Raw genomic sequence first — 25,410 nt, forward strand, 5'->3', positions numbered from 1 at the left:
GATCTGTATATGAATGAGGTGGCATGAATTATGGTAATAACATTTTTTCATCATATTGACATCAAATGTGTGAAATTCCCTGAGCAATAGCACGAGTTTTGGATTACAGCCTCTGATAGATGAGCAAAACACTCAAACCATTACATCAATTTTTTTTTATAAAGAAGAACCTGTCTCTCTAAACTTCATATATGACAATCATTAATAATCTGCTTTCACATAGTTTGAGGTTTACACACCAATCACATAATACACTGGACTAAACAATAATCGTGAAATGTTTCAGAGGAAAAGTGTAAGAACTTGAAAGAGGAGAATAGAGAAAATAAAAGCAGGAAGAACATTTCCCACAGCTGAGATCTATACTATTATGATTGATAATAGCCATTTATAAAATATGAACTGTTATTTCTTTGGCTTGTGAAAAATGTTATCCTGGGTAAGATACAAAATGCTAAAACACAATAAATGTGATTTTACAAACTATTCAAAATAATTTCTGTGGTAGTCATATGAACAGCTTAAACCTTGTTTTGAATTTTCAGTTTACTGTACAGTACTTGTCAGGAAATTCCCAACAACTTTTACCACTAACTACACATTTCCTCAAATGAGGCATCTTTTTGCAAAACCAATGAGTATAAAACTTATTTCCACACTTATTTCTTTGTTTGTAATGCTGACAAATGGGTCAGTATCCTGATCCTGAGTCAGTTTCTTCAAGTAAACACTTTGTGTGTATAATTCCAGTAAAAATTCCTCAGACCATTCATTGGCACGAATCTCCTTTTATTGTGTTTATGCACAACTCTACACTACACAGGCTAGTAACATCACTTAAATGTACATATTTAAGATAACTCTGTTACACGAATCATACAAACATACAGTACATGCTCACTTTTAAACAATCGGACAGTTGTGGTGTTGGCAACATCATGATTTTGTCAAATCCAAACTGTACAGTCCACAAACAGCAAGGAATGTGTAATAGTAGGCATTATTTCGGACTTAAAGTGCACTCTAATGCTCGGGTCTATTTTTACTACACAAACCTGTATTTCAGGTATCTACCTGCCACCTTTATCCTACTGACCTCAGTTCAGTTTTTATAAATGACCTTACTTGCTTTGCTTTAAGCACTTTTTTAATATTTATTTTGAGATGTCCAAATTGTTTTAAAATGATTTTAAAACACAATAAGCATACAAATAAATAATCCTGTATACACGTTCATCATATAAAGCATGTAAACCGGAGGAATGATTATGTGTTAGATCTGTATGTGCCACAAATATATCTGATGCAAACAGGAAATGCGATTTTCGCAACGTGTCCCATCATGTCATTATTCCTGACATCTCACAAGGAGGTGGAGTCCTGCGTGGGAGGTGTAAGATGGCTTTTTACCTTCTTCCTTTCACCCCTTGGGCAGGAGACGACATTTGTAAGCAAAATAAATAGAAGCAGCTGAATCCAGTTCCTAAGCGATGAATCTTTCGCTAAAATATGAGATGAATCCTGTCCTGAAGGCAAGGCTAACCATCAACCATCTACTGGTCATAGGTGCGTCACAGTAGAACTGAACGGAGAACATCAATTGTTTTCTTATCACATGAGGAACAGCGTGTCCTGAGGCTCAGGACCGTAAATTACTCCCAGAACCGTATTTAATGCTCAAAATGTCAAGTGAAACCAAGGCTGCCAGTACTTGGCTCCTTGGAACCCGTAGAGAAGTACGCAGACAGATTTGTAAGCACGTTTTGAAATGGTCCTGAATGTTAGAAAGTTCTTCACGTCCCCTGCCCATTGTGTGTGTTTGTTTATTAAATATTTTGGCTAACTTAAAGTTCTCAGTGACTAATAAGAGTACTCTCGACTTAGATTTGACCATATTTAAATCTATTTCACAGAAGTGTCCGCAAAATCAGTGCAGAAAATACAAAAAATGCCTGTAGATTCTGTTCCTGATCCTGCATTCTAGATGAAGTCGGAGGTGGGAAGGCTTGAACTGGTAATTCCAGCATTCCAGTCATGATACGTTCCAGACAATCTGGATCTTGGAATTGCCCACCTCTGTTTCAAAATAACCACAGAATGCCGTTTTATTTGCTACCAACTTGGTAACGATGTCAAATGGTGCTTCTTGTGTACCAGTGTTATTTTAGAATGATTAATATACATGTTTTTTAACGGTTGTAATTTTGCCTAACGTTAATAAGCCTGGTTGGTACAAATCGGAAGTCTGACCTTAAATGTGTTTCAAGTGGTTATCTTTGAAGGGAAAGTTCACCCAAAAATGTAAAAATTCTGTCATTAATTACTCACCCTGAAGTCGGTTCAAACCTATAAGTCCTTAGTCATCTTCGGAACACAAATAAAGATATTTTTGATTAAATTCGAGACCTTTCTGACCCTGTATCGACAGCAACGCAACTGTTCAAGATGTTCAAGGACCAGGAAAGTAGTAAGGCAGGGCTCTACGCTTACTTTTCTTGATAGGAGCACTTGTAAAAAATCTGATAAAAAAATTAGCCTTAATTACGAGGTGATATTTGACTCAAAGTGATATACAGGCGAGTTTGTTTTTACCTTTTCATATGTTTAACGAGGCTCAGAGGTGGCATGAGTGCAATCAAATTCATGAATTCATGTTGAGATTAGTGTTTTAAATGTAAAATTTTGAATACAGAAATATTAAAGATTTAAATAACTGAAAAGACCTGCCAGCAGGTGGCGACAAGACACTGATTTAATTACTGAATCATTTCATTCATTTGATTCGTTCGAAAAGATGAATGGGAATGGGAATTCTTTATGAATGGGAAATTGAATCATTTCACTAGATTCGTTTAAAAACGCACATTCATTCATAAACGAAACACCGCTGTGTTTGAATGGAGATGCGCAGCGGCTCAGTTGTGACTACTTTTGACGACCAAACAACAAAATCAGGCAATAGTGTTATAGTCAGACAATGTAAGTCACTTAATAATAACGTTCCAGTTTTATGAAGCTACAAAAAACATTTTTGTGCACAAAGAAAACAAAAATGTCTCCATTCAATAATTTCTTCTCTTTGAAACACATGTACTGTGGTAATGACATGGAAGAGATGGAATTGTTGAATAATGTTGACATTTTTGTTTTCTTTGCGCACAAGAAACATTTTTGTAGCTTCACAAAACTAAGGTTGAACCACTGATGTCACATGGACTATTTTATACCTTTCTGGGCCTTGAACATGTTAGAAAGCTCTCAGATTTTATGAAAATATCTTTTAAAGATCAATGAAGGGCTTACGGGTTTGGAACGATATAAGGGTAAACAACTAATGACAGAATTTTCATTTTTGGGTGAACTATCTCTTTAAGTAGGAGGTGGGAGAATTCAAAGTTATCGGGAATGCAGCATAAAAATGACTCTTGTCAATCCAGTCTTGTCTGATGAATCTGCTCTGTGATTCTCATAAAATGGCTGAATGAGAATCAGCACCAGTGGACGAATGCAGTTTCACACGTCAAGGCTTTTCCGTAGCTTTCTGCAGCTATCTGTTAGGTGTGACGTTTTGCATTGCTGGTATCTCGTTTCAGAAACTTCTTGTTTTCGATTTCATTCAGTGAAAGGGAAACCGAGCAGCGTGAGGGGTTCTCTCGTCTCTGGAGAATGCTGTCTTTAATTGCTTCTTTTATAACCTGTGAAACAAAAGAGAGTCATTTAGAATGAAGACCAGAAACTAATGGTCTGAATCAGAGTTTGAAGGAAAAGAACTGACCTCAATGTTGTTGAGCGTGTTAAACTCCATGAGGTCATGAAGCCTTCTGAAAGCCTGGTTGGAGTATTGGAAGTTGAAAGTGGAGAAGGGAGAGGCTGGATCGTCAAATATGTCAAAGTCGCCGAACTCTATCTCCTTGTCTGTGTCTCTGGGAACTCCTTCAAAACAACAGAAATTATTATTGAGACCTTTTGTTACAAGAAGGAGTTCACGTCAATCAACTTTAACTAGGTACCTAAAAATAGTACAGGATCTGATTCACTTGACATCATAGCATTTCTTCATTTAAAAAATTCCAACCTCCTAAAACAGTATTTGTAAGTTTAAATACGAGTCTGAATCCTTGCATTTCAATGTTGCCTTAAGACTTGACCGAATATATTTGAAATGCATTCATTTAAAATGTTAACTGAAAAAAAAAAAACATTTATATATCTTCTGTAATATATATAATATTATTAATAGCTGAATTGTGTGCACTGACGAATAATTATTGATAAAACTTTCTATTGTGTTGTCTCTGTTGACTGTACACAAAAACACACATACAGTGCTTTACAATTTGTAATCGAATCACTGTGATTCTTTTATTATGAATCAGTGGACCCAGTTGGTGAATCATCTTGAAGTGAACACGCAGCAGGAGCCACAGAGTCTGAATCATAGACTGAATCAATTAGACAACTCACTACTTCACAGAAAAGGCTGGAATGACTCACTTACTAATTGAGCCAGTTTATTGCAGGTCATGTCTGATTTGAAATGAGTTAAAACTATTATTGTTATTTAGTTTTTTTTTTTAAGTTATAAACATACAGTTGAGGTCAAAAGTTTACGTACACCTTGCAGAATCTGCTAAATATGAATTATTTTACTATACAAAATGCATGTAATTTTTTATTTAGTACTGACCTGAGTAAGATATTTCACATAAAAGATGTTTACATATAGCCCACTAAAGAAAATAATAGATGAATTTATAAAAATAACACTGTTCAAAAGTTTACATACACTTGATTCCTAATACTGTGTTGTTACCTGAATGATCCACAGCTACTTTTTTTTTTGTTTAGTGATAGTTGTCCATGAGTCCCTTGTTTGTCCTGAACAATTAAACTGCCTGCTGTTCTTCAGAAAATTCCTTCAGATCCCACAAATTATTTGATTTTTCAGCATTTTTGTGTATTTAAACCCTTTCAACAATGACTATGATTTTGAGATCCATTTTTTCACACTGAGGGCAACTGAGGGACTCATTTGCAACTCTTACAGAAGTGTCAAACGCTCACTGATGCTCCAGAAGGAAATGCCATAATTTAAGAGCCAGGGGTGTAAACTTTTGAACGGAGTGAGGATGTGTACATTTTTCTTATTTTGCCTAAATATCATATTTTTTTCATGTAGTACTGCCCTTTAGAAGCTACAGTTACTTACATTTTTCCCAAAAGAGAAAATAAGTTCAATTTACCCTGATCTTCAAATTCAAAAATTTTCACTCCCTGGCTCTTAATGCATATTTTGTTCTTCTGAAGCATCTTTGAGCATTTGAACCTTCTGTAATAGTTTTGCAGTCCATCAGTTGTCCTCAGTGTAAAAAGATGGATCTCAAAATCATACAGTCATTGCTGGAAAGGGTTCAAATACACAAAAATGCAGTAAGATCAAAACCTGAAGAATTGTGGGACCTGAAGAATTTTTCTGAAGAACAGCAGGCAGGTTAACTGTTCAGGACAAACAAGGGACTCATGAACAACTCACTAAACAAACAAACAAACACAGCTGTGGGTCATTTAGGTACCAACAACAAGTATTAAGAATAAAGTGTATGTAAACTTTTGAACAGGTTTTTATAAATTCAACTATTATTTTCTCTTGTGGACTCTATGTAAACGTCTTTTATGTGAAATATCTTATTCAGGTCAGTACTAAATTTGATTTTATTTTGGTAAAATAATAAAGATTTAGCAGATTCTGCAAGGTGTATGTAAACTTTTGACCCCAACTGTAATTTCAAGGAAGTGAAACATAAAATCGCATATTCACAGACTGGTTGTTCATTTGCAAGTGTAGTTTTACAATGATATGCTCTCACCTGGGGCTTTAAAGTTCCGAAAGTTGATGTTGGCCAAGACAAAATGAATGATGGTGGGGCAGCTCTTGTCTCCCTTGTTTGGTTTGAACACATAGCACTCCTTCAGACCCTCTCGGTCAAATACTTTTGAATCGATCTTAGGGAACGGCAGTTTATTCATACGGGCCCATTTTTCAGCCAACAGTATCTCCTGACACAGACAAACAAGAACAGACATTTGTAACGTTACAAAAGATTTCAAACAAATGCAGTTGTTTTGAAATGTGAATAAAAATGTAGCACAGTTTCCACACACATATTAAGCAACGCCACTGATTTCAACATTGATAATAATAAGAAATGTTTAATGAGCAGCAAATCAGCATCTCAGAATGATTTCTGAAGGATCATGCGACACCAAAGACTCAAGTAATGGCTGTTGAAAATTACCTTTTGCCATCACAGTATATATATTTATATATATATATATATATATATATATACATATATATATATTAGTGGTGGGCATAGATTATTTTTTTTAATTTAGATTAATCTCACTGTAATCTTGGAATTAATCTAGATTAATCAAGATTAAAATGGCTTATTTTGAATTCTGCCGAAGGCTTTCAGAATATGTGTGCTACCCAAATAATGACTGAAAGTAAGTCTTTGAGAACAGGTTTCTCAAGCCAGGGGGCACATTAAACCAGGGGTCATCTCCTGTTTCCAAAATGCATCACAAACTGCTTGACAATTGCATTTACAACACAATTAACTATACAAACTTGTGTAACCAACTATTCCTACGCTGCATGTACTTCTGCGTAAAAGGCTGTGCGACATGCGCGTTGCAGTTAAATACACAGACGCGCACGGGCATGGATATCTGTGTGCATAGTCTTCGGTTAAACTGCGTTGCTTTTAGAAGCGTCAATTCAATTGTTGCTTATAATGTCTTTAATTCGGGATTATCAAAGTAAATTATAACTCACGCACGTGCCCCAGTAAAAAGGGTCTAGTAGCAACGCACCTGCCCTGAAGCAAACCCGGCGGCTTCATAGCTGCATCCATGTTAGCACGTCTCGTTTGATGTGGTAATTTCACAGTAGGCATACACACAGATTGAACACTCATTCTCGCCGCCTACAGTGCAATTCGGCTAGGTATACATCCACGCTAAAATATCAAGGTGAAAATCATCATAGCTTACGTAGTATAGACCCAGCTCCCAACCCAACTTTGAGAATAGATTAAAGGCGATATTTTTTTTATCGCCTGATAAGAGTCTCACGTTAACGCCGATAACGGCCCACCACTAGTATATATATATATACACACACAACTGCCAGTCTGCTATGCTCCCGGGAACTGAGCTAAAAGGCAGAAACCGTGAAACCAGTAATGGACTTCCTCTTTACTCTAACCACAATCTGCATTGTATGACCTTAGTTTATCTGAACTTTTCTGATGCAAATCCACATTTAAATACATTCATATCATTCTTAAAAAAAAGAGATTTGTTTCTCCCACGCGTTTTCTCCTAGACTCAACGCTCACACGGGTCGCCAGGTTGAGGACATGCAACAGGAATGAGCACAATTGACAACGAAAGGCGAAAAACTTGAAACTAATGCAGAGGATTTTTACATTGGGTAGAATCTGTTATCTCTGATTGAGCTCATTTCCTGGCTGCAATATGCTGTTGTCCAACAACTGGCAACCCAGGGCGTTGGAAATAGTATTGGGTAAACTGGCAGTGGGTGGAGTCACACAGACCAAAACCAAACAGACATTCTGACACAGAACGCACATTTCAAAGTAGAATAACTGGAATAACTAGAATAACTATTTAAACAAGTATGTGAACTAAATGTGTCCTAAATATCTGCAAATATATTTTGGTATTTTTTATGCTTTAGTACAGTCAGAAAATTACATACAGCACCTTTAATATGTACATGTCATAAATACGCTTCATGTCTAGGGCTGTCACTAATAATTATTTTGGTAATCAAGTATTCGGTCAATTATTCTGAAGATTAATTGAGTAGTAGGATAATTACATATATTTTTTAACAAATTAAACAATGGATTTTAAAATGACTTAAATACATATAAAATAGCAATAATAATTAGCTCAAATACAGTATCAAAAACAAGTACGCATAATGTATTATAAACAAAAGAACTTATGTACTGTATATTTCGCATTATAACAAATGTTATAATTGTTACAATTGTTTTTACACTTTACTGCACAATCTAATCCTTGTTTAATACTGACTAAACAACATTTAATTCAAATGTCCACTTAATCTTTAATATTTGGCCATTTTTTTATGACAGAAATGCTACAGCCACTGCACTTTCTTGAATATGTGGACATCAAAACGTATAAACTCAGAGTGAGGGTTTGAGATTTTAAGTTTGAAATCACGATGAACAGTTAGCATATTTAGAAAGATACCAAATTTAGTGCTGTCAAACGATTAATGGTTAAGCAGAGTGGCTTTATTCAATGTAAATGCTGCTCCACACAAACTTTTATTGTTTACATGTGTCGAGCATCTCAAACTCATCTCTGCATATTATCGTCAGTTTGGGTTTATTATGACGTTTATCTGGGAACACTATGTGCGCCATTTCATCAGATTTGTAAGGTAAATCATTTATAAACCTACATAAATGCAGGAGAACACATTAGTATTTGTGCTGTCAAACAATTAATTGTGGTTAATTGCATCCAAAATAAAAGTTTTTGTTTACATAATATGTGTGAGTACTGTGTATATTTATTGATATAAAAATACAAACACATGCAAATATTTATTTAAGAAAATTTTTTAGTTTATATATTAAATCTATCTATCTATCTATCTATCTATATATATATATATATATATATATATATATATATATATATATATAAAATATAAAATATGTAAGGAGTAATTGATGACAGGCCGTTGAATTCTTAGAAAATAATGCACACCCGAGGTGGTGATGTGGCCACGATGCAAAGCGTAATATTTTTGTAGAATTGAACGGATCGAAGTTAATTATTCCGTTCAATTTATACGCTACGGTTACCACACCTCAAGACATCCATCGATCAGATGATATATTTCAAGACACTCTGGTTTTTGTCCTTAAACCGCTGTTGTGAGTAAGATTAATTTCTTACGCAGCTCATCCAAAGCCTACGTTGCTAATTCCAAAACGTCATTTTAAACCTAGTAACGACACTTTAGCCATTGATAGCAAACTAATGCAGTTAATAATGAAGTCTAGACAGACTGACAGACAGACAGACAGGAGTAAATGGCTAAAAACCAGAAGTAGTGCATTCCGTGAATGAGAATCCATGAAACACATTTTTAGAAAAAATGTAAACTATAATGCTAATGTGAATTTATAAATGCTATGATTCAGTTAAATGAATATAAGCGATGCAGGTTTAATATGCACTTTCATTATTTACATGCGTGTAGGTTAAGTACGTCCGTGTTAGATCTGCTTCGTTCACAGTAAATGCTGCTCCACACAAACTTTTATTTTTATATGTGTGGAGCGTCTCAAACTCGTCTCTGCATGTTACTGTGAGTTTAGGTTTATTATAACATTCATCTGGGAATGCTTTGTGCACTATTTCATCAGATTTGTAAGGTAAATAATTTATAAAGCTACGTAAACGCAGGAGAATACATTAGTATTTGTGCTGTCAAATGAATAATCTCTCTAATTAGTCTCTACTAGTAGTAAAACTTTAAGTTAATTTTACTTAATATGCTAACGTGTGTGCAAACTGTATGTGTGCGTCTGTAAGGGAGAGAGAGTGGGAAAAATAGAGTTTGTGCTTTCCGTATGTAATAAAACTAATATTGTGGCAAAAATATGGTAATAATCTGTCGTTTTAGTCCTATTGTTTACTGTATTTATTTGTTTGGCCAGTGTCGTTGTGGGTTTTTCGTTATTTTGTTGTTTTAGGCTGTTAGGACCTTTGAAATAACTGAAATCGTGTGGTGATTGTGATATAGACATGTAATACGTTCGCCGTGCGATTCCCTGAAAATAATGCACACTATTAGAACATTCATCAACCAATCAGATTCAAGTATTCAACGGCCCTGTAGTATAAAAGAATATAAAGTATGTGTGTGCATTTATAAATAAAAAAATATACACAGTACACATACATATATTATTTAAGCAAAAATCTTTATTTTGTATGCAATAATCGCAATTATTTGTTTGACAGCAGAAATACTAATGTATTCTCCTGCGTTTATGTAGGTTTATAAATGATTTACCTTACAAATCTGATGAAATGTCGCACATAGCATTCCTAGATGAACGTTATAATATTAAACTCAAACTCACAATAATATGCAGAGACGAGTTCACATGTAAATAATAAAAGTTTGTGTGGAGCAGCATTTACTGTGAACAAAGCTGATCTGACACAGATGTACTTAACCTACACGCATGTAAATAATTAAAGTGCATATATTAAACCTGCATCGCATATATTTATTTAACTGAATCATAGCGTTTATGAATTCACAATAGCCTTATGGTTCAATTATGATCTAAAAATGCGTTTCATAGATTCTCATTCGTGGAACAGGTACTTCTGGTATCTTGCCGGTTACTCATCATGGGGAAATTGTAGTTGAGGATTTTATCGAGTATTAAAATTGAAACGAGGACTCATTGCAGCCCTATTAATGTCAACCACTTACTTTGAATGGCGGGCTGGAGTCACTGGGCCTGGCTGAGAAGTCGAAGGAAATGATGAGGTCAACTCCTCTCTGTGGCCGCAGAATGAGAGGATAGGGCAGGTTAAAGGTCAGACCGCTGTCCACCACGTGGATTTTCTTGCTCTTCACATCTAGGGGCTCATAGATTCGCTCAAACTCGTCAGGATCTGCAGGAAAATTTCATTTCAATGTTATCACTGTGGTCTGAAAGGAACTACAGGATGCCGTCACCTAGCTGTTTGTGAGTAATGAAAATTTTATGCAACAATTTCATCATTTATTCAACATTACTGTACAAATTCTTATAAGTGCTTATCTATTTTCCCACACCCAAGAGCAACAGGAAGTAGACTGGTGCTGAGTCAAAGAGACATGCAGTGCTATTATTATCAGTAATTATAAATGAGAGTGTGCCTTCTTCACTGGTGAGATTAACAGAATGACACATAAACTGAAGAAAGAGCACAAAACTGTCTCATTTAACACGATCGGTGATCTTGCAGTGACATGCAAGTGTCAAAGATGCTTCCTGTGTGATGTTTCTGCATATTTAACCCCTGGGAGATAAGTTAATCTAGAGTGGGTGTGTTGCTTTTTCTTAGATGTAAGAAGTTTTGAGAGTTGACTAACTGACTTCCTCCCACTCAGACACCAATAATGTTTGAAAGCCCATCATCATGTCCCGTGGCACCTGACCAGATTTCAGTCTATTGTTCCACCTACAGTCTGTCACACCCATTTCTTTTAACCGCATACTTCACAAGACCAGGTTAAGTAGAGGTTTTAGGGACTAAGGGTACTGAAATACAGGCACTTAAATACAGACTAAGATTCTGGACCAAAAAGTTGTAGGTGTGAATCCTGTGAATGGTGATCCTTGAATTCTCACTATTGTGTCCTTGATAAAGACACCTTGTGTTTGCTTGTACTGTGAGTCAGGAGGTTTTAAAATGAGGTGTGAGATCAAGATTATGAGATTTTTATGAATATAATAATATAAAATGTATTATTAGATTTATATGTGAAGACACCAAGTAGGTGCTGGGGGGTCTATAAAAATATCAGTGAAAAATATTTTAACTTAATTAACTGTAATTTAACTGTAATTTTGCTTAATTTTTTTTTTTAGAGATTTTTTTAAATATAATATAACTATTATTATTATATTTATATGTAAAGACCCTAATTAGGTGCTAGGGGGTTTGTGAAAAATAATCAAGGTTTTTTTTCCTTTCTTTACATTTTTTACATTTTTAATTTCTGGGGTCAAAATATCAGTGAATTTTCTTTTTGTCTTTACCATTACCATTTTACCATTAAATTTAAATTTTATTTCTTTTGTCATTTTGTTTAAAAATATTTTTATAAATATAATATAACAATTATTATTATATTTATATGTGAAGACCGTAATTAGATGTTGGGGGTCTGTAAAAAAAATAATTAAACTTTTTTCTTTTCTTTTTTTATCTTTTAAAGTTTTAATTTTGCTTTAAAAATCAAGATTATGAGATTTTTACAAATATAATAATGTAAAATATTAAATTACAAAAAAATAAATTAATAAAAAAATATTATATTTATATGTGAAAAAATAATTAGGTGCTGATGCTTTTTTATTTTAATCTTTTCTTATTTTGCATAAAAAACATACTAAATTATCTTGTATAATTTAATAATAACATAATTATTTTAAATAATGCAGACTGAAAATGAAAAGATAAATTAACAATATTAGAACTGTTTTATAATATCAGTTTTTCTCATACATTATAGTTAAGTCTGGAAATACGAAAATATACAGTATAGCTTTTCTAATATATTACAATAGCTTTTGCAAGGAGGGACCTTGCAAGGGGCTTCATCATGTTTGGTCCTTGGCATCAAAATGTATCTAAATTTGCATAAAAATGGCAGCTAAATGACTGTATAGTACCTGTAACAGCATCAACCTCCTCATCCACGGAGGTCTGGTTCATGAGGCCGCTGAAGGGAGAGAAGGGCAGGGTAGAGTTCAGGTTGAGTCCCAGCATGAAATTGTGCACCTTTCCAGCACGGCCCTCACGTGTGGTGAACAGGGTGGTGTCCCCCATTATGGAGGTCAACATGCGCTGAACCCAGCTAGCCTGAGCATGACGCTGCCGCTCATCTTCTGCCTCTGCGTTCTCCGTGCCTCCTGGATGAAAGAGAAACAGAACAAACAGTGATTCTCTGGCTCTTTTTTTTTTTTTACCTGCTCTGCTAATATTTTCACCACATCTGATAGATAGATAGATAGATAGATAGATAGATAGATAGATAGATAGATAGAAAGAAATTTGAATGAATGAATGAATGAACGAGCAAATAAATGAATAGACAAGACTGTTTGATAATGCTACCTTGGTGTCCATTTAAATTAATGAATACATGAATAATTAAACGAATGAATAGACAAAACAGATTATGCTACCTTGTTAGCAATTTAAATAAATACTAAATGAAAGAATAAATGAATGAATGAATGGATGAATAAACAAAAGAATGAATGAATAAATAATTAAATGAATGAATGACCGAATAGACAAAATAATGCTTTCTAGATCGATAATAGATAATGCTACCTTGGTAGCAATTTAAATGAATGAATGAATGAATTCATTAATTAATAGACAAATCAAATAATCCTACCTTGGTGTCAATTTAAATTAATTAGTGAATAAATGAATAAGTAAATGAATGAATGAATAAATAAATAAATAAATAGGCAAAACAGATAATGCTACCTTGGTAGCAATTTAAATGAATGAATGAATGAATAAATGAATAGACGAAACAGTTAGATAATACCAACTTGGTAGCAACTTAAATGAATGAATAAATCATTAAATGAATGATTGAATTGACAAAATAATGCTTCCTAGATAGATAATAGATAATGCTACCTCGGTAGCAATTTAAATGAATGAATGAATTAATTCATTCATTAATAGACAAATCAAATAATCCTACCTTGGTGTCAATTTAAATGAATTAGTGAATAAATGAATAAGTAAGTAAATAAATAAATAGACAAAACAGATACTGCTACCTTAGTAGCAATTTAAATGAATGAATGAATGAATAGACAAAATAATAAATGAATGAATAAATAATTGAATGAATGAATAAATAAAAAACATTAATAAATGAATAGACAAAACAGTTATGCTACATTGGTAGCAATTTAAATTAATTAATAAATAATTAAATGAATGAATGACTGAATTGACAAAATAATGCTTCCTAGATAATAGATAATGCTACCTTGTTAGCAATTTAAATGAACGAATGAATGAATTAATTAAATAATAGACAAATCAGATAATCCTCCCTTGGTGTCAATTTAAATTAATTAGTGAATAAATGAATAAGTAAATGAATGAATAAACAAATGAATGAATAAATAGACAAAACAGTTAGATAATGCCACCTTGGTAGCAATTTAAATGAATGAATAAATAATTAAATGAATGAATGATTGAACTGACAAAATAATGCTTCCTAGATAGATAATAGATAACGCTACCTTGGTAGCAATTTAAATGAATGAATGAATTAATTAATTAATAAATAGACAAATCAGATAATCCTACCATGGTGTCAAATTAAAGGAATTAATGAACTAAATTAATAAGTAAATGAATGAATAAATAAATAAATAGACAAAACAGATACTGCTACCTTGGTAGCAATTTAAATGAATGAATGAATAAACAAAATAATAAATGAATGAATAAATAATTAAATGAATGAATGAATAGACAAAACAGTTATGCTACCTTGGTAGCAATTTAAATGAATGAATAAATAATTAAATGAATGAATGAATGAATGAATGAATAGACAACATAATGCTTCCTAGATAATGCTACCTTGGTAGCAATTTAAATGAATGAATAAATAGATGAATGAATGAATTAATTAATTAATAGACAAATCAGATAATGCTACCTTGGTAGCAATTTAAATGAATGAATGAATGAATGAATGAATGAATGAATGAATGATTGAATAAATAAATGAATGAATACACAAATGAATGAATAGACAAAACAGATAATTTAAACAAATGAATGAATTAATGACTTAATAAATAAACATCAGACAGATGCATCATTTTACCCTGTTAATATCAATTAAATAAATAGACAAAAATGTTAGATAATGCTACCTTGGTAGCAATTTAAATGAATGAATAAATGAATGAATAAATGGACAAAACCATTAAATAATTTAAATGAATGAATGAAATAAATAAAAAACACTGGTAAAAAGTTAGATAATGCTACCTTGGTAGCAATTTAAATGAATGAATGAACAAACAAATGAACGGTCAAAACAGATAATTCAAATCAATGAATGAATGACTCAATAAATAAAAAAACACAGATACATAATGTTACCCTTGTAATTTCAACTAAATAAAGAAATACATACATAGACAAAAAAGTTTAGTAGCAATTTAAATAAATAAATAAATAAATAAGACAGATACATAACGTGCCCCTGGTAATATCAAATCAATAAATAAATGTTACCTTTGTAACAAAATTAAAACAAAAGCATTTAGCACATCACATAAAACCAAATGTTTAAGTATGTTCGGCATGAAAACATGTACATTGTGAAACATGGGATTTAATGACGCAACATAAAGCCTAACAGGGTATGTGACAGTCCTGTCAGCCAAACCTGTATGTCATTGTTATTGTTGAGCCTGAACTGAAATGAGTGTGTGAACGAAAGAAAGTAAAAGAGAGATAAATGATCAGAGAGGACTTTCTCACCCCTTTGAGTTTCCTCTTCATTATCTGCTGAATCATCACCCACAATATGCTCGGGTTTAATTTGCTCTGAAAAACAGAAGATGCAAACAGTTTCAGATCTTACCACGATAAGAGACGACCCCTTTCTTCTCCTGGTCCTGTGAGTTTCACCGTATGGGTGAACATCACAAAGAAGTATTTTTTCTGTGCAAGATTTTTCATTATAATCCCGATTCTTCATTTTTTACTCACGAGAATGTAGCTTAAAATTAAGGCCCAGTCAGGAAAATGAAAACAGTGCAACATAAACGTACTGAACAAACTTATCTGTTAGTGTTATATGATGCTTTACTTCAACTTTGAATATCATCAGGGGGTTTGGCCGTGGTCACACATCAAATGTGTGTTGATCAGTGTGCCAGTGTGTTAATCTTATCGCTTATCACTCATGCAGTAATGTGTGTCAACTGTACATGTTTGCACTAGAAGAACAAGTAATGGCACATTTCAACATGGTACAAGGATACAAGCTGACAATATGATAACAATCTAACTTGGCCTACATTGTGTTCTTTTGAAATGTGGAGCAATGTGTCTCTCTCATCAAGTATTAAATACAATCTTACTCACCCAGCTCCTCTTCCATAGTGCTACTGCTGGTTGTCTCCTTCACCCCCAGAACCCGGTTAAAGAGGATGGAGAAAGCACTGCCCCATACACCTGCAGCACAGACACTTACATTAAACATACTACCGAAAACAATACTTGGAACTGATATTCCAAGTATGATCAAGGCTTATAAATTCAGATGTAGTGGTCCTATACTCTGGCCCTCTTCAACTGAGGAAATGTTATTGAAAGTGTAGTAAGTAATAGAAAGTTGTAAGTGCAAGATGAAGTTCAAAAAAGTGTTCTTGATTCAACATAAAAAGCATTTATATAACGAGTTAATCGTAAGAACAAAGCATGAAGAGTATTATTTTATCTCAATATTCATGTTTGCTTTGAACAGCAGCTGTCTAAATAAAATTCTGCCACTGAATAAAAAATAAAAGGGTTGTGACTTTTCATCTCACACTTCTGACTTTTTTCTTGCAATTGTGAGTTTACATCTCACACTTCTGACTTTTTTCTCAGAATTACGTGATACAAACTTTTTACTTTTTTCTCAGAATTGTTAGACATAAACTCGCAATTCTGAGACATAAACTTGCAATCTTGAGACAAATTTGCAATTTGGAGAAATAAACTCGCAATTCTGAGACAAATTCGGAATTCTAAGAAATAAACTTGCAGTTCTGAGACATAAACTGGTCATTTCTGAGACAAATTTGCAATTCTGAGAAATAAACTCGCAATTCTGAGAAAAGTCTTTTTTCCCCTCGAAAATGTATCTCACAATTCTTAGAAAACAGTCAGGATTGCAAGAAAAATGTCAGAATTACTTTAATTCTTGCATTTCTGTTTATAGCACGCAATTATGAGAAAAAAGTCAGAATTGTGAGTTTATGTCATGCAATTCTGATTTTATTTCTTGCATTTCAATTTATAGCATGCAATTCTGAGAAAAGTGTCAGAATTGTGAGTTTATATCTCTGACTTTATAACTTGCAATTATGAGTTTATATCACAATTCTAAAAAAAATCATTTATCTACACTATCTTGAAAAAGTTTGGAGATTATAAGTCTTTTTTGTGTTTTTGAAAGAGTCTATTATGATGAACAAGACTGCATTTATGTGAAAATGCATTAAAACAGTAAAAACAGCAATATCATGAAATATTTTCCAATTCAAAATAACTGTTTTCTTTTTAAAAATGTATTTTAAAATGTAATTTATTCCTGTGATGGCAAAGCTGAATTTTCAGCATCATTACTCTTACATCATTAGTCTTGTTATAAATGTTGATTGATGAATAGAACATTCAAAGAACAGAATTTTTTTTAATTGAAATCTGTTATAATATTGTAAATGGCTTTAATGTCACTTTTGATCAATTACATCTCCCGTTCCTAAATAAAAGTATTAAATAGTTCCAAAAACTTGCTATATAGAGACATTTACAATGACACAAATGAATCGCCAAACTGATTAAATGAGTGCTGAATCGGTTCATTGAACTAAAAGGTTAAATAGATTCTGAAATTAATCCAACTTTATATATTGCCAAACTTCTTGAGAATATTTTATACATTCACGGGAAGGATGATTAATAACAAAGTACACGAGTAACTGTACTACTGTCAGCATCCAGTGACACTACATGCAAATTGAGGGGTCTCTTAGCAAACCATTCTGTTGAAATTCAGAGCAGTCCCAATCTTACCCATAAGGAAATGTAAGGGGTTTTCCTCATATTGTTTCACAACGTTTCCCATGAAGAACTTGCTACCAAACAGCCCCGGAGACATGAAGGTGCCATATTTGGCCATGCCAATCTCATACGGGCTGAACTCCACCCAGTCTGATTGAGACAGAGAAAACAAACTCAATATTATTCAGCCAAAATGACAATCACAGGCATTTTTAGATATTCCATTGCACTACCAAATCACTACTTGACTCAGTGACTCACGTCCACGCGAATACAAAGCGTAAAGTACAGTAAGTGACTGACAAATACTTCCATCATGTGTTTAGTTACAATCTCTAATCCCATTCAGAAGAAAACAACCTGCCCACACAATGACTAGCCTCTAAAAATAGTGTGTCTACTCTTGTGGGAGGAGCTTTGAAAGTTTTGAAGGGTCAATCATTAGGCCCCATAACAAACATTTGCATGTTTTCCACAGTATTAAGCAAATGTAAACAAATTGATAGTGTTCAGCTTCCACGGAGGCTATGAAGTGGTGGTATACAAATTTGTACTATTTGGTTAGTTATTACAAATATGGACAGTTGCTGTGTCTTTCTCATTTCTTTTTAACAATTCACACAACAATCAATAATGTTTACGTGAACTGTCATCTTACCTGCGAACATGAGTTCAGAGACATCAGGTTTGACATGCAGACAGGTGAAGAGAGGAAGGGGGCTCTGGCCTTCATTAATCTTCGCCTGCAAGGAGCTCAGTTTAGTGTTCATTCTCTGTGGAAAACACAAACACACACAAAGTAAACTTAATGATCAAACTTTTTTCATTAGGTGTCCACAGCACTTGTGTCAACATGCTGTTTAGCATTTTCTAAAAGGATAGTACAGTGTAATTTAATTAAAGGAAAACCACATCTTAAAATAAAACTCATCTCATCATTTACTCATCCTCATTTTGCTCCAAACCTGTCTGACTTATTTTTTACATGGAACACAAAAAGAGGAAATTTTAAACACTGTGCTGGTTAAACAGGATTGTTTCTCACGCTTAGTTATTGTATGTACAGTATGTAAAGTTGCGCTACAATCTGAAACTTTTATGATGATTTTGTGTCCTGTTTTAAGCATGTAACTGCATGGACAAAAACAACTAGTAGATTCTCAAAAAAATCCTCCCTTTGTGTTCCACAGAGGAAAGAGAGCCTAAAAGTAAGTAAATGATGACATTTTGGTGCAATTTCGGTCTATTCAAGCAATATAGATCTTTTCCTAAAATAAGTCTGTCATCATATATCACGTATTTCTACAATTAAAGTTATTCAAATGATAAAATGTCACATTAAAATGGAAAATTATACAAAATTACACAAAACTACAACATGAATGCAGAATATTAAGTGTACACGTTTTCTCATACACTACAGTTCAAAGATTTGGAGTCGTTAAGAGAAAAAAAGTATCTTATGCTCACCAAAAATGCATTTTTACAGTAAAAGCATTAACATTGTGAAATATTATTAGAATATAATATAATTGTTTTCTATTAGAATATATTTTAATATCTAATTTATTCCTGTAATGACAAGCTGGATTTTCACTAGCCATTACTCAAGTCTTCAGTGTCACATGATGAAATCATTCAGAAATCATTTAAATATGCTGATTTGGTATTAAAAACAGTTGTGGTTGGAAACAGTTATGCTGCTTACTATTTTTGTAAAAAAAAAATATCATGACAGCATTAATTTAGCATTAATCTTTTGAAACATTACGAATGTTTTCACTGTCACTTTTAATCAATTTAATGCATCTCTGCGGAATGAAAAGTATTCTTTTCTTTCTTGCTAAAAAAAATGTACTGATCCCAAACTTTTTAATGCTAATGTGCAATCCTAAATACAGGGGCTACTACCTTCCTGTATTGAAAAGTATCTTCCTGATTTACAAGGTTGATCCTACCCAAGAGAGATGGGTCCATTTGCATTGGGATGCATAACAGAGAGACAACATACAAAGGAGTCTTTGTACTTCAACAAACTACAGTGTATAAATAGAGTACAGCGCAGCCCAGTGCAGCTCAAGCCGCTCTTGATGTCCAATCGCAGCAAAAACTCTGAATAACCCAGTTTGTATTCCTGCATATCTCACCCCTGGAATAAGAGTCTCTCCGATCAACATCCCAAAGATGTCCGTAAAGGTGACAGGCTGTCCGGCCGATTTCTTCTTCCACAGGGCTTTGACGTAGCGGTTGATGTTTTGGGGCAGGAGAAGTTTGAGTGGGTTACTGCTGACCCTGCTCATCAGTTCCTTATTAATATCCGCAGGGCCTTTAGTAGGAAACTCAGGGTGCGAGTACAGCATGGACATATACCTGTAGAAATGTAACCAATGTGGATGTTTAAGATTTTTGAAATTGTGATCATCTGAAAACTGAATAAATAAGCTTTCCATTGATGTATGGTTTAGGATAGGACAAAATCTGGAATCTGAGGGTGCAAAAAAATTTAAATACTGAGAAAATAGCCTTTAAAGTTAAAATGAATGTCTTAGCAATACATATTACTAATCAAAAATAAATTTTTCATATATTTACGGTAGGACATTTACAAAATAACTTCATGGAACATGATATTTACTTGATTACCAATGATTTTTGGTAAGAAAAATGGATAATTTTGACCCTTACGATGTATTTTTGGCTATTGCTACAAATATACCCATGCTACTTAAGACTGGTTTTGTAGTCTAGGGTCACATTTTTGATGTAATTAGTGTTTTCTATGGTTGTTGAGATCATAAAGTTTAGAATAGTGTTTAGCATCCCTCTCTTTAATGGCATCTATGGCTTCATGAACATCTTTAGAACCTTTCCACTGCACAAAAGTTTCTTTATAGTGGAAAAAGGTTCTTTAGATTATTGAAATGTTAAATTTCAATAATTTAAGATATTCTTTCGAGAACTGTTCACTGAAAGGGTCTTAGGAGAACCAAAAATTACTGGCATTTTTAAGACTGTAGAAGTCCACTGGATTTTCGCATATGTTTAGTGAACAGTTGACTTTTACTGACCATGTTGATCCAGAAAGTCCTGCCAAGTATGATGCACAGTCAAGCACCCCAGATTCATACAGAGCCTTCATCACGCCAGAAAAACCAACCATTGCTCGGAAACCACCTCCAGAACCCAAAATGGCGATGGTGGGAACCTGCGCAAAAATAGAGCTGCTATCAGAAAGGATCGTTCTCGCTATAGATAAGATACTTTTTTTAGACTAGCACAGTTAATAGCAGTTTTGTGGTTTCTGACTTCACCTCTCTAGGTGAGGCTGGAAGGAAGCGTGGGTTTTCCATTTTGAGAAGCTTCTTGATGCTGAGCATAACCCTGTCTTTGCGCGTCTGCATGAAGAGTTTCTCCTGATCGCACAGTGCCATGCTGAAGCGCAAGTCTGTGGACGCACTGTGCAAAAACGATACAATTTCAGTCCCTCATTCATTCTTGTATGCATAAAATGTACTCAATATGTAGAAATAAACATTTCTTCATACATACCACACTTCTAAGAACAAGTCGAGGTACACTTTTGTCGTCTAGAAAAGTATAGCAATAATAGTAAACAACAAGACACTGAAAAGCAGCATGAATTTAGTTCAAACCAAAAGAAAACTTTACCTTGCCAATAGATAGGGTCACATGCTCTGTCTGAGCGATTTTGAGCTTTGAGAGGGAATATTTAGCCGTGCCCAGGGTTTCGTCCATGACGTAATTTGCGTCCATCAGTGTCATCTAAAGTAAGAGCATTCAAATAGCATTAAGCATAAGTGCTGATGATCTAATACTTTTAAATTCAATAAAGCACCTTTATTAACACAGCATCAGTTATTATTTGTCGTAAGTAGCACAGGTGTATTTGTAGCAATAGCCAACAATACACTGTATGGGTCAAAATTACTGATTTTTCTTTTATGCCAAAAATCATTAGGATATTAAGCAAAGATCATGTTCCATTAGGATATTTTGTAAATTTCCTACTGTAAATATATCAAAACTTAATTTTTGATTAGTAATATGCATTGCTAAGAACTTCATTTGGGCAACTTCATAAGGCACCGTCAGATCCAGATTTTTAAACAGTTGTATCTCGACTAAATATTGTCCTATCCTAACAAACAATACATCAATGGAAAGCTTATTTATTCAGCTTTCAAATGTTTAAAAGGGTCACATAAGCTGTTCTGGTTTTTAAAAAACGTACTAATCCCAATTTTTTAAAGACAAAACATGTTTGGGAATTTTATAGTTGTAAAACTTCTCCATGCTCATAGTTAATGTAATGAACTAAACCTCTTCAGGGGCCCCTTGTGTACACTTGAGGGGATCTGGCTTCCAAAACATCCATTAAATTTCACCATGACACCAGCTGGTTAAAAGTCATTGCAAATGCAGCTGAGAAAGTTAGTTAGTCTATAAAGTTCTATTGTCATTTGTCTGCGGATTCCCCTTGACTAGACTCTGTTATCTAATTGAATTAAACATAGGTGTTTTAAGATGTGACTTCAGTGTCCATATACCTTTTAGGAGCACTATACTGAATCACGATACTGTATAGTAAAATGAAATGCTTCATAAGCAATTCGAATATGATTTTATATTACCTCCAAAACATTGGGTTGATTGGGATCCAATATGAATTCAAATGTTTCATTCCACTTCGGGTTAATGTCATTATCTATGTGTCGTGTTCGTTTTCTTGACTCTGGTGTGGTTGGAATGGACAGTTCCACGTAGGGGTCTGGGGTGTCCACTGTGAACAAACACCAAATCACTTATGAATGCTCAGTTATACAGTCAAACCAAAAATTATTCAGACACCAGATTTAATTTTGGATATTTTTTACTAGTGGGTGCAGGACACTATAGTTCATTTATGTAGGTGAGGATAGCAAAACAAAGCAAACTTTGACATTTTATACTCAAAAAGTCTTCATACAGTGGACTTGAGTGTTTTTTCTTTAATTGCTAATGTGACCTTTTTACACCACAGATTGAACAAAATTAACCATTGTTTGGTAATTGGTCAACAAATTGTCATACTAAGTTATCAGACATTAACAAGATGAATTTGTTCTGACAGTTTAACTCTGTGAGTTCTTGTCATATTTTATTACTATAGTGAATAAACTTCCATAAAGTGAGAAATGTTAAAGGTGTCTGAATAAATTTTGGTTTGACTGTAGATTCATTTAAACAGGAAGAAGACAGAATAAATATATACTCACATAAATCCCCAAATGCTCCTTTAGTCACATTTTCAGCTCGCACCACAAGTACTTTCAATCTGTGAGAATACTGATGTTCAACCTGCGCATATAAAGAACCACAATGACAAGGATTTAGAGCGCCAAGAGCAGTAAATGTATAAAGGAAGCTCATTTAACTAGTGAAGTAGGAAATGGACATTAGGTGATTCCCAAACAGAATTATATCTAAGCAGTAGATGTGTCTCTAATGTCATTAATTCAGCAGCTGTCTGCATGCAAATGAATCCAACCACTGCAAAAGAGCAGCAGCTTTACAGTTTTCCACTACTTAAGAGACCAAATGTTAATGTACATTGAAAAATGAATAGATCTTAAAAATGAAAATAGATATTTTAAACAAAATCTCCAAATACCATGTAAACATTAGTAATTATTTACTCTGATTTAATAAAACTGGTTCTACTTTGAGAGATTTGATTACATAGTGAAACGCAAAGAGTAACTTACTATGATGTACTGATAGGGGTCTATGGAAGACATTCTGACAGCAATGTGGAGGTCAGGAAGACACTTATTTCAAGACAGTGCGGAAAACATCTGTAAAAATAGACACAAAAAGAGGAAGAAAAAAAAATACTGTCCACGCACAAGCGGCTGAAACATGATACCGCCTTTCCAAATGACATGCAGACTTTCTGAGACCCAAAAGTTCGCTCTCAGTTTAGAAGTATGATAGAAACTATTGAAGCAGGTTTTTGTTGCGTAGCCTAAGTCAAACACGCGTAGATACTAAAGGTTTTACAGACTTTACAGAGAAATGAAACATGCAAGAACTTACCATATAGCTGGTGGTATAATGATGCTGGACCCTCTTCGACAAGATAGTCTTTCAGGAAGCCAAGAGGAATGCGCGTAACTGTGCGATTCGAACGAATCGTTCATTTGAGACGGTTCACTGTAATGATTCGATCGAACCGACTCGCACAACGTTTGTAAATCAAATACATTTTAATAAATAAAAATAACTAAAACTATATGGGGTGAGTGAAGTGTTGAAACAATAAACTTAGCTACATTTCACACAGCGCTACATTTCACATATTTTTTTTTCAAACTGTTGAGAAAGTTTATCTTTTAATCTGACTGAGTGCGTCAAACCGGACCACAAACATGTAACGTTACGGCAAAGGCGCTAAACCCTAAACCAATTTATAAACGTAATCGAAAAGATAAGTGATAATATCAGTACTCTATAAAATAACTAAACCACAAACAAGAAAACGTTAAATCGATGACTTGAATGAGCCAGATTTCCTGAACCAGTTTATTGAAACGAATCATTCAAACGAATCGATTCGCTAAAATCAGTCGATTTCAGGGCGGACGCAAACTCTTCCCCCGCCCCGACGCTTCTTATTTCACTGGGACTCAGATGGGAATTATTCTAGTGCTATGCTAATATTATTAAGCGTAATATTATAAATGAGAAAAAAAACGTTGCATACGTATTCAGGCTTTCTTTTCAAATTATTTTAAAGTAATTAAATTATAACGCATAAAAATAAACCCAGAATAAATGTATGACTGAGAATTAATGTAATAGCTGCACTCACTGTGACACAAGGTGGCGCTCACGAGTTACAACAATGCGATCATAATCACTGGAATGCCCGTTTTGTCTATCTACATCTTGGCCGGGTCATGGTTTTGTTACCGAGATTTACACAATAACTCAATTTCTTCTCAGTTTAAAGCCAAGTCTAGTCAATCAAATGTATAATTATAATAATTTGTATTTTACTTATATAATTTATTACTTATAATAGCATATTTTGGAGGGATATACAGCTAGTAGGCTACTTATAAACATTAGTATATAATCCTGAATATATATAATTCAAAATATACACTAGGCCTACCAGTCAAAAGTTTTTGAACAGTAAGATGTTTTTATGTTTTTTAAAAAAGTATTTTCTGCTCACCAAGCCTGCGTTTATTTGATGCAAAATCAGTAATATTGTGAAATATGTTTACTGTTTAAAATAACTGCTTTCTATTTTAATAAATTATAAAATGTAATTTATACCTGTGATCAAACCTGAATTTCAGCATCGTTACTTTAGTCTTCAGTGGCACATGATCCTCCAGAAATCATTCTTATATGCTGATTTGCTTTTCAAGAAACATTTATTAGTAGTTATCGATATTTTAAACAGTTGGGTACATTTTTAAGGATTCTTTGATGAATAGAATGATCCAAAGATCAGCATTTATCTGAAATAAAAAAGCTTTTGTAACATAATCCACCAAACCATTCAAAAGCTTCAGTGAGTATAATTTTAATTGTTTATTTATTTATTTTGGGGGAAAGAAATGACAAAAATGAACAATTGTATTTAGCAAGGATGCATTAAATTGAACAAAAGTGATGATATAGATA

The 25,410-nt window shown here is 33.6% G+C and overlaps 1 protein-coding gene across 1 annotated transcript; it reads right to left on the reverse strand.

The window, feature by feature from the left end:
- Positions 1-768: 768 nt before the first annotated feature.
- On the reverse strand, positions 769-23,887 carry pla2g4aa (phospholipase A2, group IVAa (cytosolic, calcium-dependent)). The gene is made up of 18 exons (XM_073849043.1): positions 23,809-23,887; positions 23,478-23,567; positions 22,989-23,070; positions 22,365-22,513; positions 21,382-21,495; positions 21,262-21,299; positions 21,024-21,168; positions 20,781-20,917; positions 19,860-20,082; positions 18,371-18,485; positions 17,725-17,862; positions 16,027-16,116; positions 15,418-15,483; positions 12,546-12,785; positions 10,592-10,776; positions 5,868-6,057; positions 3,776-3,933; positions 769-3,695 (listed from the first exon to the last, which is right to left on the reverse strand). Exons 2-18 carry the CDS (start codon positions 23,508-23,510, stop codon positions 3,555-3,557), a joined length of 2,244 nt encoding a protein of 747 aa, XP_073705144.1. The 5' UTR covers positions 23,511-23,567; positions 23,809-23,887; the 3' UTR covers positions 769-3,554.
- Positions 23,888-25,410: the final 1,523 nt, after the last annotated feature.

This window comes from Garra rufa, chromosome 10 (assembly GCF_049309525.1).
Source record: "Garra rufa chromosome 10, GarRuf1.0, whole genome shotgun sequence".
In the NCBI taxonomy this organism is placed as follows: domain Eukaryota; kingdom Metazoa; phylum Chordata; class Actinopteri; order Cypriniformes; family Cyprinidae; genus Garra; species Garra rufa.